Source organism: Rhinoraja longicauda, chromosome 21 (assembly GCF_053455715.1).
Source record: "Rhinoraja longicauda isolate Sanriku21f chromosome 21, sRhiLon1.1, whole genome shotgun sequence".
Lineage (NCBI taxonomy): Eukaryota > Metazoa > Chordata > Chondrichthyes > Rajiformes > Arhynchobatidae > Rhinoraja > Rhinoraja longicauda.
Genome location: NC_135973.1, coordinates 3,378,170 through 3,396,880, shown reverse-complemented (window position 1 = coordinate 3,396,880; position 18,711 = coordinate 3,378,170). Strand labels below are relative to the sequence as shown.

General features: G+C 44.5%; 1 protein-coding gene and 1 long non-coding RNA gene across 2 annotated transcripts in view; one reads left to right on the top strand and one right to left on the bottom strand.

Moving 5' to 3' along the window:
* card11 (caspase recruitment domain family, member 11) overlaps window positions 1–18,711 on the top strand; it is a 219,206-nt gene that overhangs the window by 190,037 nt on the left and 10,458 nt on the right. Inside the window, exons 19-23 of the mRNA XM_078418409.1 lie at window positions 6,598–6,694; window positions 8,606–8,695; window positions 11,396–11,528; window positions 11,965–12,144; window positions 17,758–17,882. Coding sequence (XP_078274535.1) covers window positions 6,598–6,694; window positions 8,606–8,695; window positions 11,396–11,528; window positions 11,965–12,144; window positions 17,758–17,882 — 625 coding nt within the window. The remainder of the gene's footprint in view (window positions 1–6,597; window positions 6,695–8,605; window positions 8,696–11,395; window positions 11,529–11,964; window positions 12,145–17,757; window positions 17,883–18,711) is intronic.
* Window positions 12,454–18,711, bottom strand: part of LOC144604200 (uncharacterized) — a 46,885-nt gene continuing 40,627 nt past the window's right edge. Inside the window, exons 2-3 of the long non-coding RNA XR_013548700.1 lie at window positions 17,268–17,444; window positions 12,454–13,361 (exon numbers count right to left, since the gene is read on the bottom strand). This is a non-coding gene — a long non-coding RNA (uncharacterized LOC144604200). The remainder of the gene's footprint in view (window positions 13,362–17,267; window positions 17,445–18,711) is intronic.

Here is an 18,711-nt window from a genome sequence, read left to right as displayed (position 1 = left end):
GTTTTATATTTGTGGCAACATTTCTGCTGGCATTAATGAGCACAACTCGTCATGCGCCACTTTCAGACAATTTTTGGAGCATAATCAGAGAATTAAACAGCACAGATGAAATCTGTTAACGCTATCATAAACTGCGCTACTCTTTGAATGAGCTATCAGACTGATTCCACTCCCACCCCTCTTACCCAATGGCCTGCCAATTATTTTGTTTTCTTTGTATTCATATAGTTTTTTACTTTTCCTTATACTTTTCTGGGATGTGACGTTGGCAAAGGCAGCATCTATTGCCTATCCTAAATGCCCTTGAATGGTGAAATGCTGCAGTCCCTCCAGTGAGGTTGTGCCCACAATTGTGTTGGGTAAGGAGTGCCCGAGTTTGGTCCCCATGATCATGAAGGAACAGCTATCTATTGTCAAGTAAGGATGGTGTGTGATGGAGGGGAACCTGCAGACATGGGTCTTTAAGCCTCTGCTGCCCACATCCTTCTTGGTGGTAAAGGCTTGGATTTGGTCTGATGAAGGGTCCCGACCCGAAACGTTACCTATCCATGTCCTCCAGACCTGCTGAGATACGACGGCATGTTGTGGATTTGGTTTTGGATAGGTATTGTTGACGTAGCTGAGGCAAGTGCCTGCAGTACAGTCCGTTCATGGGACACGCTGCTGGCTGTTGAGCGATGGTGGAGTGGACACCAATCAAGAAGGTTGGTTCGTCCTGGGTGCCGTGGAGTCGGAGTTACACTCACCCATGGTAGCGTGGAGTATGGCGTCACGGTCCTGATTAGTGCACCGTGATCGATGCAAGGCTCTGGGATGTTCAAGTGTGAGGTTAGTTTACAGTCACGCATACCGAGGTACAGTGAAAAGCTTTAGTTGCGTGCTAACCGGTGAGCGGTAAGACAATACATGATTACAATCGAGCCATTTACAGTGTACAGATACATGATAAAGGAATAACGAGTAGTGCAAGGTGAAGCCAGAAAGGTCCGATCAAGATAGTCTGAGATTCTCCAATGAGGTAGATAGTAGCTCTCTAGCTGGTTGTTGGATGGTTCAGTTGCCTGATAACAGCTGGGAAGAAACTGTTCCTGAATCTGGAGACAATCACTCTCCTCAGGGCGCCCTGCCTCTGAGTTGTTCTTGGAATTAAAGTACTTACTTTACTGATCCAAACATGGAGTGTGGTGGCTCCTGACTTGTTGAGTGTGTGGTGCTAGCCAAAGGTCATTGAATGCCAAGTACAGGCGGTTAGACTGCCTCTTGTTGGAGATAGCTGAGAGAAACAGCATGGAAGACACGGGCCCTTCAGTCCACCGAGTCCACGCCGACCATTCGCACCAGCTCTATGTTATCCCACTTTCTCATACACTCGCTACACATTAGGGCTTTATAACTTCAGATAGCCTTGCTTTCCCTCTCTCTCCATCCCCTCCCCTTCCCAGTTCTCCCACTAGTCTCACTGTCTCCGACTACATTCTATCTCTGTCCCGCCCACTCCCCTGACATCAGTCTGAAGAAGGGTCTCGACCCGAAACATCACCCATTCCTTCTCTCCAGAGACGCTGCCTGTCCTTCTGAGTTACTCCAGCATTTTGTGTCTACCTTCGATTTAAACCAGCTTCAGCGGTTCTTTGCTAAACATTAGGGTCAGTTTTACAGAGGGCCAATTAACCTACAAACCCGCATGTCTTTGGGTTGTGGGGCAAACCCACGCAGTCACAGGGAGAAGGTGCAAACTCCACACAGACAGCACCCAAGGTCAGGATCGAACCTGGGTCCCTGGCGCTGAGAGTTAGCACCTCTACCGGTTACGCCACTGGTTTACAAGAACGATCCCAGGAATAGGGGAGATAGATCAGCCATGATTAAACGGCACAGTAGACTTAATGGGCCGAATGGCCTAATTCTACTCCTATCACTTATGAACGGGAGCCTTGGTCTGCTATAACCGAAGTCGGCTGTATAGAGGTCCGTAATTGCCAGGGTTTACTGTACTACTATCAGATAAAGGGAACTTTCCTAGCCGTGTAAGGAGCCTCAAAACCCTGCTGATAACTCAAAAGCAGTGAGGTTTTGCTATTAAATAATTCAGAACACAGGCAGGTTAGGCAAACAGCTGGCAGATTCAATTTCATGTGAACAATTGACAAATGATATATGTTTGTGCGGCAAGCAAGAAATGCTCATGCACACTCCATGGAAACAGTGGAGTGTCTTTGTCAGGGACTCGTGCCCATAATTTCATGAACATGCAGATTCAGGCAGAAAACAGTCACAAAAAAGGCCATACCATTTTTAATTTTTCTAAACTGAAAAGCAACTTGCATTTGAGTGTCTTCCGTCATCTCAGTTACCTTGAAGTGGTTTCCAGCTAATTATGTACTTTTCAAGGGTGGATAAAGCAGAAAATATTGCAACAAATTCAGAAACATTTTCCACAGGTCGCAATGTGATAATGAATGGATAATTAACTTTAGTGAACATGAGTCGGGGACAATTTTAACTGGGGCTCCAACAGTGAGGAAGCAGAGGTAAATGTGCAGAGATGTTAGATTTGATCACGTTGTCTTAGAGTTGAGATATATTTAGCATGGTAACTGGACCTTCGGCCTACCGACCTTCAATCCTCCTTTCACACTAATTCTATGTTTTCCCACTTTCTCATCAACGCCCTACACTAGGGGAGTTTTACAGAGGGCCAATTAACCTAAAATCCCGCGTGTCTTTGGGATGTGGGATGTATCCGGAGCACCTGGAGAAAACTAGGTGGTCACAGGGACAATGCACAAACTCTACACAGGCAGCAACCAAGGTCAGGATCGAATCCGGGTGTCTGGCGCTGTAAGGCAGCAGCACTACCAGCTGTGCCACCCAGAGAACTCTTTCCTGTTTGCCTTATTAAAGTATATTTATAACTTGATAACTTTAATATCATTACTCTATCTATCAGATGCTGCTAGTGTTTTAGGGATGTCCCCACATTTATTCATTTTCTTCCTCAGAGACAGAGACAGGTGAATTTATAATGGTAAACAAGGAAATGGCAGAACAGTTAAACAAATACTTTGGTTCTGTCTTCACTAAGGAAGACACAAACAATCTCCCAGAAATACTAGGGGACCGAGGATCTAGTGGGAGGGAGGATCTGAAGGGAATCCACATTAGTTAGGAAATGGTGTTAGGTAAACTGTTGGGACTGAAGGCAGATAAATCCCCAGGGCCTGATGGTCTGCATCCCAGAGTACTCAAGGAGGTGGCCCTAGAAATTGTGGATGCATTGGTGATCATTTTCCAATGTTCTCTCGACTCTGGATCAGTTACTGTGGACGGGAGGATAGCCAATGTAACTCCACTTTTTAAGAAAGGAAGGAGAGAGCAAACGGGAAATTATAGACCAGTTAGCCTTACATTGGTAGTGGGAAAGATGCTTGAGTCGATTATTAAAAATGTTATAGGGCATTTGGAAAGCAGTGATGGTATCGGTCAAAGTCAGCATGGATTTATGAAGGGGAAATCATGCTTGACAAATTTTCTGTGATTTTTTGAGGATGTAACAAGTAGAATGGATAAGGGAGAGCCAGTGGATGTGGTGTATCTGGACTTTCAAAAAGCCTTTGACAAGGTCCCACACAAGGGATTAGTGTGCAAAATTAGAGCACATGGTATTATCATATCATATCATATCATATATATACAGCCGGAAACAGGCCTTTTCGGCCCTCCAAGTCCGTGCCGCCCAGCGATCCCCATACATTAACACTATCCTACACCCACTAGGGACAATTTTTTTAAAACATTTACCCAGCCAATTAACCTACATACCTGTACGTCTTTGGAGTGTGGGAGGAAACCGAAGATCTCGGAGAAAACCCACGCAGGTCACGGGGAGAACGTACAAACTCCTTACAGTGCAGCACCCATAATCAGGATCGAACCTGAGTCTCCGGCGCTGCATTCGCTGTAAAGCAGCAACTCTATCGCTGCGCTACCGTGCCGCCCGGTATTGGGGGTGGGGTATTGACATGGATAGAGAACTGGTTGACAGACAGGAAGCAAAGAGTAGGAATTAACGGGTCCTTTTCAGAATGGCAGGCAGTGACTAGTGGGGTGCCACAAGGCTCGGTGCTGGGACCCGTTATTTACAATATATATTAACGATTTAGACGTCGGAATTAAATGTGACATCTCCAAGTTTGCGGATGATACAAAGCTGGGTGGCAGTGTGAGCTGCGAGGAGGATGCTATGAGGCTGCAGGGTGACTTGGACAGGTTGGGTGAGTGGGCAGATGTATGGATGTGGATAAAGGTGAGGTTATCCAGTTTGGTGGCAAGAACAGGAAGGCAGATTATTATTTGAATGGTATCAGATTAGGAAAAGGGGAGGTGCAACAAGACCTGGGTGTGCTTGTACATCAGTCACAGAAAGTAAGCATGCTGGTACAGCAGGCAGTGAAGAAAGCTAATGGCATGTCGGCCTTCATTGCGAGAGGATTTGAGTTTAAGAGCAAGGAAATCCTACTGCAGTTGTACAGCACCCTGGTGAGACCGCACCTGGAGTATTGTGTGCAATTTTGGTTTCCTAATTTGAGGAAGGACATTATTGCTATTGAGGGAGTGCAGCGTAGGTGCACTCCCTCCAGGTTAATTCCCGGGGTGGCGGGACTGACTCGACTGACAAAATGGGTCGACTGGGCTTGTATTCACTGGAATTTAGAAGGATGAGAGGAGATCTTATAGAAACGTATACAATTCTTAAAGGATTGGACAGGCTAGATGCAGGAAAAATGGTCCTGATATTGGGGGAGTCCAGAACCAGGGGTTACAGTTTAAGAATAAGGGGTCGGCCATTTGGGACTGAGATGAGGAAAAACCTTTCCGCCCAGAGAGTTGTGAATCTGTAAAATTCTCTGCCCAGAAGGCAATGGAGGCCAATTCACTGGATATTTTCAAGAGAGAGTTATATTTAGCTCTTAGGGCTAAAGGAATCAAGGGATATGGGAAAAAAATCAGGAACAGGGTACTGATTTTAGATGATCAGCCATGATCATATTGAAAGGCAGTGCTGGCTCGAAGGGCCGAATGGCCTACTCCTGCACCTATTTTTCTATGTTTCTATGTTTCCTTGGCATCATTCTGCATTTTATAATGCCATATTGTTGTATCACAAACTAACATAAAACTAGTGTGAACAGGTTGGCATGGACTCGGTGGGCTGTAGAGGCTGTTTTATGCAATGTTCCAAAACTAAACTAATAAACTAGGGGCGGCACCGTGGCACAGCGGTAGAGTTGCAGCCTTACAGCGCTTCCAGACAATAGACAATAGACAATAGACAATAGGTGCAGGAGTAGGCCATTCAGCCCTTCGAGCCAGCACCGCCATTCAATGCGATCATGGCTGATCACTATCAATCAGTACCCCGTTCCTGCCTTCTCCCCATACCCCCTCACTCCGCTATCCTTAAGAGCTCTATCCAGCTCTCTCTTGAAAGCATCCAACGAACTGGCCTCCACTGCCTTCTGAGGCAGAGAATTCCACACCTTCACCACCCTCTGACTGAAAAAGTTCTTCCTCATCTCCGTTCTAAATGGCCTACCCCTTATTCTCAAACTGTGGCCCCTTGTTCTGGACTCAGAGCCACAGCCAGAGATGGAAGGGAGGCTGGTTTGCATGATGGACTGGTCAAGTCAAACGTGGCACATGGCCGAGTTGGATCTTAACATTCTTGTTCACTGCACATTCAACTTCTGATGGATTTTTCATTAAAATTCATTGCAACCTGAATATTGCCAGGTTCATGATGAAAAGCTCAGCAAGGCAAAACAGCTGCTCTCGTCCCATGTGTAATATATCCATCCAATTCTTCACAGCCGTGAGCCTCTGCTCTCTGGTAGAGAAGCGGGTGGATTTACGGCGGCCAACACTGAATGGGAGAGCTTTATAGCATGTGTGTTGATTCATGTGGGGTCAAGGAAACAATGTCGAGGGTAATGCTGCTGAGTGGCTCTTTCAGCTGGAGGTGATCAACCAGTTCCTAGCCTTGCACATCGAGCCAGATTGGAAGAGGATGGTGAAACAAAGAACCGCAGAAACCGCTGAGTTACTCCAGCACTTTGTGTCCTTTTGTGTATTAACCTGCATCCACAGTTCTTTGTTTCTGGTGTGATCGGGTGATCGATGGTTGGTGTGGACTTGGTGGGCCGAAGTGCTTGTTTCCATGCTGTATCTCTGAAATACACTAACCTAAACTATAAAGGGAGAGAAATGTATGTTTAGGGAGAGAATTCACAAATCTAAAGAAGGAAACTAATAGAGAGCCAGTTACATTCATGCTGTGCTGAGAAAGCAGAATTTAGAAATAAGGAACTGCAGATGCTGGTTGATACACAAACTGCTGGAGTAACTCAGCTGGTCAGGCAGACTCTCTGGAGAACACGGATAGGTGACGTTTTGGGTCGGGACTCTTCTTCAGACCGATGAAGAGGATAGTGTTCAGTCACGGGCATCGAACCAGCAACAGCAACATTAAAGTGGAAGCACTAGAGCACAACCAGAGTCCTGTATGTGTAATCCTCTGCCTTCATCTTTCTGTTGCAGAGCTCAGCAGCTGCTCCTGGTGAAGCTTCAGAGGCTGATGTACCGTGGCAGCAGAGATGAGACGGACAATCAATATAGTACACTCCGCGGATTATGGGTCTGTCTTCCCATCACTCTGAATAATTTATACTGTTGTGTACAATCAATTTCCATTAAGTGAATAACCTATTTTGCCTCAAAAGCTCTGCTATTTATCTAAAGTGTTGAAATTACCGAAATCTGTGTCTATTTGGGTCCAACATGCCACTGCGGCAATGCCCTTCAAATCTCTAAGTGCATAATCACGTGCTGAACATGAAGTCTGAGAGTAAGTCCACTCCTGGAAGAGGGTTCAACCCTGGATATAAACTACCGACATGCTTATACTGTGAAGATTGTCTATTTAGCAGTGGATCATCAAGAGAACATAAATAGGGGTACCTAAAGTTATGAGAGGCATCGATAGAGTGGACAATCAGACCAGACCCTTTTTCTCCAGGGTGAAAATGTCAAAGATTAGAGGGCGTAGCTTCACCCATTTCCCCTCTAGCTTTGGGGAGAGGGGCAAAGTTTAAAGGATATGTGCAGGGCAAGTTATTTTACACAGAGGCTGGTGAGTGCCTGGATCGTGCTGCCAGGGGTGGCGGTGCAGACAGATATGATAGTGGTGCTTAAGATGATTTTGGATCGGCACATGGATATGCAGGGAATGGGGGGATATGCGTCACATCCAGGAAGGGGAGATTAGTTTCTCTTGGCATTGTGTTTGGCAAAGACATTGTGGGCAGAAGGGGCCTGTTCCTGTGCTGTGCTGTTCTATGTTAAAAACTAATGAAGGTCCAGTAAGCCTACTGCATGTATTGGGCACCCAACATTTTTATTTTTATGTCGCATCAGAAGAGGAATAGATCGGGTAATGCACAGAGTATTTTGCCCAGTGTAGGGGAAAAAGAATCGGAGGACATGGGTTTAAGGTGGGAGGGGGGGGAGATTTAATAAGAATCTGAGAGGTAACTTTTTTACAAAGGTGGTAGGTATATGGAATGTGCTGGTGAGGAGGTAGCTGAGGCAGGTACTATCATACCATTTAAGAGACATTTGGACAGGTACATGGATAGGATAGGTTTAGAGGGTTTTGGGCCAAGGTGGGACTAATGTAGATGTGGCATGTTGGTTGGCATGGGCAAGTTGGGCCAAAGGACCTGTTTGACTCTACGACCTATTAACTAATCATCCAGTCCACAGCCATGGAGAACAATTTATCAGACTTCTCCTTGATCTCATTTTTCCCCAGTCAAATCAAATTTGGCTACGGCTCTAAATACCCGATGCACCAAATTGTGGAAATATTTTGAGAACAAAATATGGAGACGTCAACCAGTGAGAGAGGCAGGTGGCAATCCAAATAAAATTATTGTCAACCGAGGTAAAGTGACCGTGCAGAGGCATGAGTGAAGAATGCACTGAGAAGCTAGAACAACCTGCAATCCCAACATATCGCTTCATTGAACTGACTGGCGTAGGAGAGAGACAGAATATTATTTTGGATTGTCAATACTTGATTTCTTAAAGTACATTTGCACTTGCTTGAGATGTATTCAATTGGGGCTGGGCCATTTGTGTGGTGTTATGTTGCACACTGTATTTATGCCTACTGTAGATATTTACACATTTTTGCTGTAATCAATTAAATAAGATATTGGATTTTTGCAAAATTTCAAAATTATAATAGGTTTCTGCAACGGCTGTAAACGCATGGCGATGCATTCAGAATAATGAATGACAAGGCACTTACAAAATCGAAGGATTGAAATAATGACATAAAACACTGGAACAAAATTAGTTTAACCTGCCCACTGCAGGGAGGCTGTAATTTATTTAAGCCACAGTAGAACTCTATGAAAACTCTGAATGAGATACTCATGGGGAACATAAAGTGCTGTAGTAACTCAGGCAGCATGTGTGTAGAAACTTAGGCAGCTCAGTAGTCAGGCCAGCTGGTGACATGTGTGATTGTTCTCTCTTCCAGAGCCTTTTCCAGCCTGAAGAACAACCTCCTACTGATCCCAAGGCTCCACGCCTCTCCCGAGCAAGTGTTTTCCTCGGACAGATTTTACAGGTGACTATTTCCGACTGAACTGCAGGAAAGCAACAGTGATGGGTCACTGCATGAGGGACACAAAGTTCAGCACAACTTACACGTCCTTCAGTTCCACCACAGCTCCACAATGACCTTCACCCACCCGATCAACGTCAACTGGTTACTGTTCTTGCTGTTATCAAAGTGACATAAAATATTAGTGCAAAGAAGGCAGCGACTTGCGAGGATGTTGCCAGGACTTGAGGGGGCCTGACCTGTGGAGAGAGGTTGGGCAGGTGAGGGCTTTATTCCTTGGAGCGCAGGAGCAGAGGGGTGATCTGATAGAGGTGCATAAAATCATGAGGGGAATTAATAGGATGAATGCACGGAGTCTTTCACCCAGGGCAAGGGATCAAAAACAAGATGACATATGTGGATGGTGAGAGGGGGAAAATTGGCCATGAGAAGGTGGCGGTGAGCTGTCTTCTTTCCCGTGTTGGCGTAGGACACATTGCATACTCACACAGTGCATTTTCCATGTGACGGAAACAAGTCATGTAACTAAAGTTACGCAAACAAGTAACTAAAAAGTTAACCATCGTTCTTTTGCTTTATGGCCATGTGACGCACGTGTTTATTAACCGTGTGTACCAGCGTCTTCTTGTCCACAAAGTGCAGTATCTTTGTGTAGGTCCTGGAGCCACACACAATTACTGAACTCCTGCTCGATACTCCTACGCAAAGCTGAAGAGTATCACAGAGATCAATGGCACACATCTTTCAGTGGCAGCTGATTTACATTGAAGAATTATTATCGCAGAACAATAAATTGTATTTGAAAGGTCAAATTAAATCACAGGTAATTGCTTGAGGAAGGTCACTTCCTACAGAAAATTTCAAAATAGATTTTTTTTCCACGTTTAATAAAACAGTTTATGTGGAAAGGTGCCCCTTGTTTTTGAAAGATGTTTTCATTAGAATCAACAATGCAGGGGCAGATTAAAGGAACATTTAGCTATTCGTTATTACTTGTTTGGATTTCAGTCACGTATTTCTTGCAATGTGCATTTGAAAGAACAGTTTTATTAGTGAGCCTTAGTTTCCCACAAACATTCAAGATCTAATATCTACTAATGTAGAGGTTGAACTGAAAAAATCATTAATTTATGTAATCTATTGCAAATGACACGTGATCTCTCCAATCTTCAAACTATCTCGCTATTGGATTAACTTTAGTCAATCTGGTATGACTATTATTGAAAAGAACATTTTATTAGACTAAATCACTTGATTTCCAGTGCCCTGGCTTGTTGTCAACTAACAGTACTAAAGAGAAATGTAGATACAATGAACAGCAGATACTGGAATCTTAGGCAAAACACAAAGTGCTGGAGGAACGCAGTGAGTCAAGCAGCGTCTATGGAGGGAATGGATAGGCAGTGTTTTGGATTGGGACCCTTCAGACTCTGAAGGGTCCTGACCCATAATATCACCTATCCGCTCCTCAGATGCTGCCTGACCCACTGAGTTCTGACTTCCTCCACTTCTTTGTGTCTTGCTCACTTAAGAAAAAGATTGATCATTGCTGCTTATGGGAGATCTCTGTTTAATCTGGCTTCATTGTATGCAACCTTACATGAGCAAATACACTTTACATTGCAGAAACAAGGAACTGCAGATGCTGGTTAATACACCTAAAGCTTGCAAAGTGCTGGAGTAATTCATCAGATCAGGCAGCATCTCTGGAGAACTTGGATAGGTGACCTTTTTTCAGAAGTTGCATCTCCTCCAAAGATGCTGCCCAACCTGTTACTCCAGCACTTTGTGCCCTTTGGCACTTTACAATGTACTTCATTGACTGCAGGTTGCACCAGGATATTCTATGGGTTATGAATGATGCTAAAAATGGGAATCTTTCTTTCCTCTTACTGTATTTGAGATGAAATTCAACCCATATTTTTGATCTCATGCATGATGGACGGTTGCTCAGCTTTCAGCACAACTCTATCCTGAATCTGAGTAGAGCTCATCAGGGAACCATGATCTGTTGAGATTTAATCCAACTCTCCAGAGATGCAAATAGAAATACTTCAGAAGCAAATAGTGATTATAGCAATTGATTAATTTTGACTGCTTCCCCACTGTGTATTCACAGCTGGATGTCTGCTTTGCTAGAAACCCAGCAAGATATATTTTGCTCCCTGGGATAAGTGCTCCTCAAGGACCCTCAACAATGTTATTTTCTCCCATATGTTCTAATATTATCCACAGACCTGACCATCAGCCCAAGAAACAAGCATGAAACAAAGTGCTGAGGGAACTCTACCGGTCAGGCAGTATCACAGAAGGGTTAGGGTTAGGGTGCTCCGGTTCCATCCCACAACCCAAAGACGCACGGGTTTGTAGGTTAATTGGCGTCTGTAAATTGCCCCGAGTGTGTAAGAAGTGGATGAGAAAGTGGGATAACGTAGAACTAACGTGAACAGGTGACCGATGGTTGGCACGTACTCGATGTGCTGAAGGGTCTGTTTGCATGTTGTATTTTTTAAATCGATCAAACTCCATCATCCACTTCTAGGCAATTTGACGGGATGATCTTTCCATGATTCTGTACATTGAACCATGCCTTCACAATGTGCATGAAGCGAGTACCGAGCTTGGGCGTGTTCCTTGACATTAATGGGCCGGTTGTGATGCTGTGCTTCTGTGTAAATGATATTCATCCTTTCCTCCCTCCAGTTTGTCAGCAGGGCCGACAACAAGTACAAGAGGCTGAACAGCAGTGAGCGAGTGCGGATTGTCACCAGCTCCCCCTCCGGCCCAGTGAAAGCCTCCTTCGAAACACTGAAGCTCTCGGCTGACAAGCAAGATGGTAAGAGAAAGGGAGAACTTGAGTTTAGTTTATTGTCACGTGTACCGAGGCAGTGAAAAGGTTGTGTACTAACCAGTCAGCGGAAAACCATACATGACTACAATCGAACCATTCACAGTGCACAGATACATGATAAAGGGAACAACATGATGTGATACAATAGATTTATTTATCCCAGGAGGGAAATTGATCTGCCAACAGTCATAAAATCACAAAATACATGAAACATGAAATATAACGTGACGAGTGGAAAGGATTGGGGAGGTGCAAAGATTGGGGGGGGGGAGGGTTCAGTCTCAGTCTAGCCCACGACAGAAGGGGGAGGAGTTGTACAGTTTGATAGCCACATGGAAGAAGGATCTCCTTCTATCTACCTGTAGAAGGTTGGTAAACTGAGATGAACACCACTAGTTTTAATTCTATTTTGTTCTTTAAGACGTAGATCCAGAGAGCGACATGAAGAAGACCTTCAGCCTAATCCCCTACAGCTTGGTGCATTCGTACCACACCCAACAAAAACGTCCAGTGCTCTTCTCACCGACCCCACTGGCCAAGTTGCTCGTGCAAAAGTTACTCAATTCTGGAGAAGCAATGGAATTTGACATCTGCAAACCAGGTAAAGCTAGGATCATCTTCTTCTACTGCTTCTGAAGAAGGGTTCCGACCCAAAATGTCACCCATTTTTTCCCTCCACAGATGCTGCCTGGCCCACTGATTTACTCCAGCGCTTTGTGTCCTGCACAAGATTTCAGTGCCTGTAGTTCCTTGTGTCTCCAAAGTGAGTTACCTCTTGGATACACAGTTTTCAAGCTAACAAGGTGAAGAATCTGTAGGAAGGAACTGCAGATGCTAGTTCACACCGAAGATAGACCCAAAATGCTAGAGTAACTAAGCTATCAAGCGACGTATCAGGGATTAGGGGGAGAAGGCAAGGGAATGGGGTTGAGAAGGAAAGATAGATCAGCCATGATTGAATGGTGAAGTAGACTTGATGGGCCCAATTGGCCTTATTTTGCACCTCTCATTTTTGGACTTGTTTACATCGCTGGAGAAAAGGACAAGACGCCGTTTCAAGACGAGACCCTTTGTAACCTGCCCGTTACATGATATTATTGACATTTATTTTCCAGAAATAAGTGAATGAGGAGGAATTGTTTCCTTTTGCGGAGCGATTACATTGAAACATAGAAAATAGGTGCAGGAGGAGGCCTTTCGGCCCTTCGAGCCAGCACCGCCATTCAATATGATCATGGCTGATCATCCAAAACCGGTACCCCGTTCCTGCTTTCTCCCCATATCCCTTGATTCCGTTAGCCCTAAGAGCTAAATCTAACTCTCTCTTGAAACCATCCAGTGAATTGGCCTCCACCGCCTTCTGTGGCAGAGAATTTCACAGATTCACAACTCTCTGGGTGAGTTATGATTAAATGACAAACATATTTACGATTGTCCCTTTGATAAATTATTAACTACTTTACCTGCCTTTGGAAAGGACAAGAAGTTGTTTTGTCCTAAAACAATGAGAGGCGTGCGTTTTCCCCACTTGTCCTTCTATTTTCATCCCTTTTGCATTTTTGGACCTCTGTATATTCTGGACTCGGGCACACTCTGATTTCTTTGATCCCTTTGATTATCGCGTGGAGACTTGATTTGTGCATTGTTTAATTGATTGTTCAGAGTGTTCCTTGCCATCTGAAAGACCGTCATAAATCACTGCTCCAACGCTCAGAAGGACAGTGAACAGAGCACAGTACAGTCCCCGATGTCTATCAGGCCTGAAACTCCTTCTTATCCGATGACCACTCAAGCTGTCTGTTTATCCGATCTCACCAGCTGTCAACAGAAGCAAAAAAATAAATGCACAGGGTGGAAATCTAGAATTAAAATGCAGAGAATTATGGAAGATATTCAATAGCTAGACCGCATCTGGAAGATGAGGAACAGAGTTTGTGTTTCGGGTCATTCATTGAATTTAAAAAAAATCATATTTGGGTAGCACGGTGGCGCAGCTGGTAGAGTTGCTGCCTCACAGCGCCAGAGACTGGGTTTGATCCTGACCTCGGCTGATCTCTGCAAGGAGTTTGCACGTTCTCCCCATGACCCCGTTTGTTTTCTCCGGGTGGTCCGGTTTGCTTCCACGTTCCAAAGATGTGTGGATTTGTAGGTTAATTGTCCCTCTGTAAGGTGGCCCTGCCCCTAGTGTGTAGGGAGTGGAACACGTATTTCAAGGCTTCAAGGTCAGTTTATTGTCACGTGTACCTTTTAAGGTACAGTGAAATTCAAATTACCATACAGCCATACTAAAAAAAAGCAACAAGACACACAACTACATAAAATTGAACATAAACATCCACCACAGCGGTTTCCACATTCCTCACTGTGATGGAAGGCAATAAAGGCAATAAAGTCCAATCTGCTTCCTCTTTTTATTCTCCTGCGGTTGGGGCAGTCGAACCATCCACAGTCTGGACAGTCGAAGCTCCCATAGCCGGCGGTCGAAGCTCACGTGTCGGGGCGGTCGAAGCTCACGTGTCGGGGCGGTCGAAGCTCCCGCATCGGGGCGATCGAAGCTCCTGCAGCTTGGAGCTCCCGAAAGTCGGTCTCTAACCAGAGACCGCGAACTCTGCGATGTTAAAGTCCGCAGGCTCCCGCTGTTGGAGCCCCAAAGTCGACCCCCGACAGGGACCGCGAGCTCCGTGATGTTAAGTCCGCAGGCTCCCACGGATGGAGCTCTTGAAGTCAGTCTCCAGCAAAGGCCGCCAACTCCTCGATGTTAGGCCGCAGTGCAGACGGAGATACGATACGGAAAAAAATCGCATCTCCGTTGAGGTAAGAGATTAGAAAAAAGTTTCCCCCAAACCTTCCCCCCCCACCCCCACATAAAACAACCTAAAGAACACTAAAAACATACATTTAACATATACAAACAAATAACAAAGAAGGAAAGGACAGACAGACTGTTGGCGAGGCAGCCATTGCTGGCGCCACCCGGTGGAATCGTGATCGATGGTTGGCGTAGACTTGGTGGGTCAAAGGGCCTGTTTTCATATTGTGTTTCTAATCCAATCCAATCATAAATTAGGGTTTATAAGTGCAGTCCCTTGGTGCAGGCAGATGAAAGAGATGAGGTTGGTGTGAGGGGAAAGAGAATGGTAGCAGGGCAGAAGTAAGATTGAAGAAGGGTCTGAAGAAGGATCTTGGCCCGAAACGTCACCAATTCCTTCTCTCCAGAGCTGCAGCCTGTCCCACTGAGTCACTCCAGCATTTTGTGTTTATCTGTAGTTTAAACTAGCATCCGCAGTTCCTTGTGTCTAGAATAGAATTTACATCCATTTTGGAGGCAATTGGGATCAGGTCAGCCAACAAACAAAAGTGATATATTCACTTTCTGTGAAAGAGAAATGAATGTGACCATAGAGAAAGTGGCTGCAACTTTCCAGAGTTTGATTAAGATACTCACGATACAAAACACATAGGTTTAGAAAGTCTTCCTCTGTGACATGCCCTAAATCTGGAACTTTACTTCACGGTATTGAATGAATCGGAATTTCAAACCACAAAATGTACTCAAGGTACACATTCAAAATAGGTACAGCAACATGTTGGGCATGTGACAGAAGACGCATTCCTCTCCCAGTACAGCAGGAAGCTAGATATGCCATTGCAATGGCATGACAATAATCCTGTGATTATCATTAGAACAAGCTTGCACCTTGTTCTCTGGAGTGAAGTGATACAAACGGAAGCTTTCTACGCTAAGGTTACAAGAGACAGCAGCAAAGATACTAGAGGAACAAGATAGACCACTCGATCCTAAAAACCCTAGTATGTCATGGCGCCATTTTAGTAGGCAGAAACTTGCAGAAACATTTTAAAGGAAAAATAACAAAAATCTGTGAATTGATAGATGAGATATATTCTGCATTTTAATGGTATCATCACACATACTGTTCCCCCACACCACTGATTACACTGCGAGAGGCATAGCAAACGGCGGGTTTTGCCTACTAAAATGGCTCCTTTGCGTACTACACTTCAGTATAAGCGATTTCAATGGAGTGGTCCATCTTGTTCCTCTAGTATCCTTGGACAGCAGATCTTCGACTTTCTAAACTTGGGGAAAGGTTTCATTTATATGGTAGTTATGGAGGAGATGTATCTTTTTGTGGAAAAGGCCAAAATTAAATGGCATAAATGTATGATTTAATATGCCAGAGGAAAGATGTTGTTAAGCTGGAAATAGTGCAAAGAAGATTTACAAGGATGTTGTCAGGAGTTTTGTTCTTGGGAGTGCAGGAGGCTGAGAGGGCTGATCTTACAGTGATATATAAATCCATGAGGGGAATAGTTAGGATGAATGCACATAGTCCTCTACCCAGGGTAGAGAACCAGAGGACGTAGGTTTAAGGTGAGAGAAGAAAGATTTATCACAAACCTGAGGGACAATTTTTTTTAATGCATTGTGGGGTGGGTATATGGAACGAGCTGCCAGTGGAGGTAGTTGAGGCAGGTACTGTAACAACATTCAAAAGACATGTGGACAGGTACATAGATAGGACAGGTTTAGAGGGATATGGGCCAAACACAGGCAAGTGGAACTAGTGTAGATGGGGCATCTTGGTCGGCATGGGCAAGCTGGGCCGAAGGGCCCGTTTCCGTGCTGCGCGACTAAATTATAACAAGGAAACCTCTTTTGTTTCGGTGCAGCACAAAGATGTGAATTTAGCATTTTAAAGAGAAGCCAAATACCTGAGTAAGAAAATAATGGCAAGGGGTTGGAAAAACATATAGAGACCATAAACATGTGCCAGGAATAGTTGAGCTGAACAGTCTGTACTGAATTGTACCTGCTGTGTATTTTTTTATGTGATTAAAATGATGTTTGAGTCAGTGTGAACATAGGTCAAATCACCAGAAAATTATTTTTCCGCACACCTTACCTGAGAGGTGTACTACACAATATAGAACCATAGTGAATCTCATGGAAGATTAATGTGTCTCATTGAATAGTCTAGTGATGCCTAGGTTCAACACAGACTAGAATCCCCACCATCGACTCCAGCTACATTTCATGCTGCCTCAGAAAAGCAGCCGACATAATCAAAGACACGTCCCACCCCGGTCATTCCTCCTCCTCCCTACTCCCATTAGGCAGAAGGTACAGATGCTTGAAACCGCGCACCACCAGACTCAGGAACAGCTTCTTCCCCTGTGTTATCAGGCTTCTAGAAGGTCCTTCAATAAGCTAGGGGACTGTCCGATTCACCTCTACACCATTGCGGACATTCAACTTTGTCTCTGGAACTGATGCGCTACAATGCTGAGAACTATTTCCTGCACTCTGTATTTTCCTCTTTGCCCTACCTATTGTACTTGAGTTTGGCTTGATTGTATTTATGTGTAGTATTATCGCATCCGATAGGATAGCATGCAAAACGAGTAAAACGCACACCTCCAGATTCAGGGACAGTTTCTTCCCAGCTGTTATCGGGCAACTGAATCATCCTACCACAACCAGAGAGCAGTCCTCAACTACTCTCTACCTCATTGGTGACCCTCGGACTATCCTTGATCAGACTTTGCTGGCTTTACCTTGCACAAAACGTTGTTCCCTTATCGTGTATCTGTACCCTGTAAATGGCTCGATTGTAATCATGGAATGTCATTCCGCTGACTGGAAACCATGTACTCGGTACACGTGACAATAAACTAAACTGAACACAAAGCTTTTCACTGTACCTCAGCACTGTTGTTGGCATCCGTCCATCTGCGAGAGATGACGGTGTGGTTTTGACGTGCTGCCTGGAGAGGAGAATCTGAACATCTCCTGCTGTAGCTGACCAGGCTTCTCCCTGACAAGTAGACCCTCCCGTGGCATTGGCAGCTGGCCTCCAGGGTCTTGAACCACATGCTGTCCTGGTACACATGGAAATAATAATAAACCTAAACCTCCACCAGGGAATGACTATTGCCGATTCCTTACCCGAGAGGTGTACAACACAATACAGACCACGCTGAATCTCCTGGAAGATTATTATATCTCATTAAATAGTCTGGTGATGTCCAGGTTCAATGCACACACAAGACTTTGTGGCACAGACAACGTCTTTAACATTAGCTAGAGAGAACAAAGATGAAAACATTGTGGGAGAAGTGTAGCGTACAAAAATCTTATGATTAAAGAAAACTGCTTTGGATCAGTTTATTAACCTCAGTACTTACCTTTCAGATATTTTAAACAAAGAAGAATATTTACAGAAACTGAAGTCTGAGCCGATTATTTTCTCCCGAGAAAAACATTTAAACGCTTTTGAATGCATCATGCCGGCCAACATCAAAGCTGTGACTGCCAAGGTAAGCGAGATTCTTCTTCTTCAGTTTTGTTTGTTTCATAATATGGGGCGTACAAAAACATAATTGCTTCAGCTCTGTGACACAACCTCCGAACATGTTTCCAAGATAAATAACATGGACATCAATAGCTTCTTCCCAACAACCATCAGGCTCTTGAACATTAAACAACACTAACCTCATCTGTCAACTATGGCCTGCCTTTAATTGTAGTAAGGACTTCAGACGTTTTGCATTTGTATTGGGGTTATTAATTTATTGAATTTTTGTTGATATGTTATCTGTGTGTATTGTGTTTGCAGGCCTGTTATGCTGCTGCATGTAGGAATTTCATTGTTCTAGACTCAAAAAGCTGGAGTAACTCAGCGGGTCAGACAGCATCCATGGATAAAAGGAATAGGTAACGTTTCCAGTCGAGACACTTCTTCAGACTGCCTGACCCACTGACTTACTCCAGCATTTTGTGTCTATCTTCGGTGTAAACCAGCACCTGCAGTTCCTTCCTACATATTTCATTGTCCTGTTATCAGTACATATAATAATTAGCCACAGAAAAAGACCCAAAAGGCTGGAGAAACTCAGCGGGTCAGGGAGCATCTCTGAAGAACATGGATAGGTGTTTTGAGTTGGGACTCTTCAGGAGACAAATTGTAGGAGAGCGGAGAAAACTGGAAGAGAGGATGGGGTGGTACAAAGCCTGGCGAGTGATAGGTGGATATAGATGAAGGGGGTGTTTGATTGGCATGTGGTTGGACAAAGGCAGTGTGAAATGTGAAGCCAGATGAAAGGATATATACAGGTGGAAAGGAGTAGGAGAAGGGGAAAGGGAGGC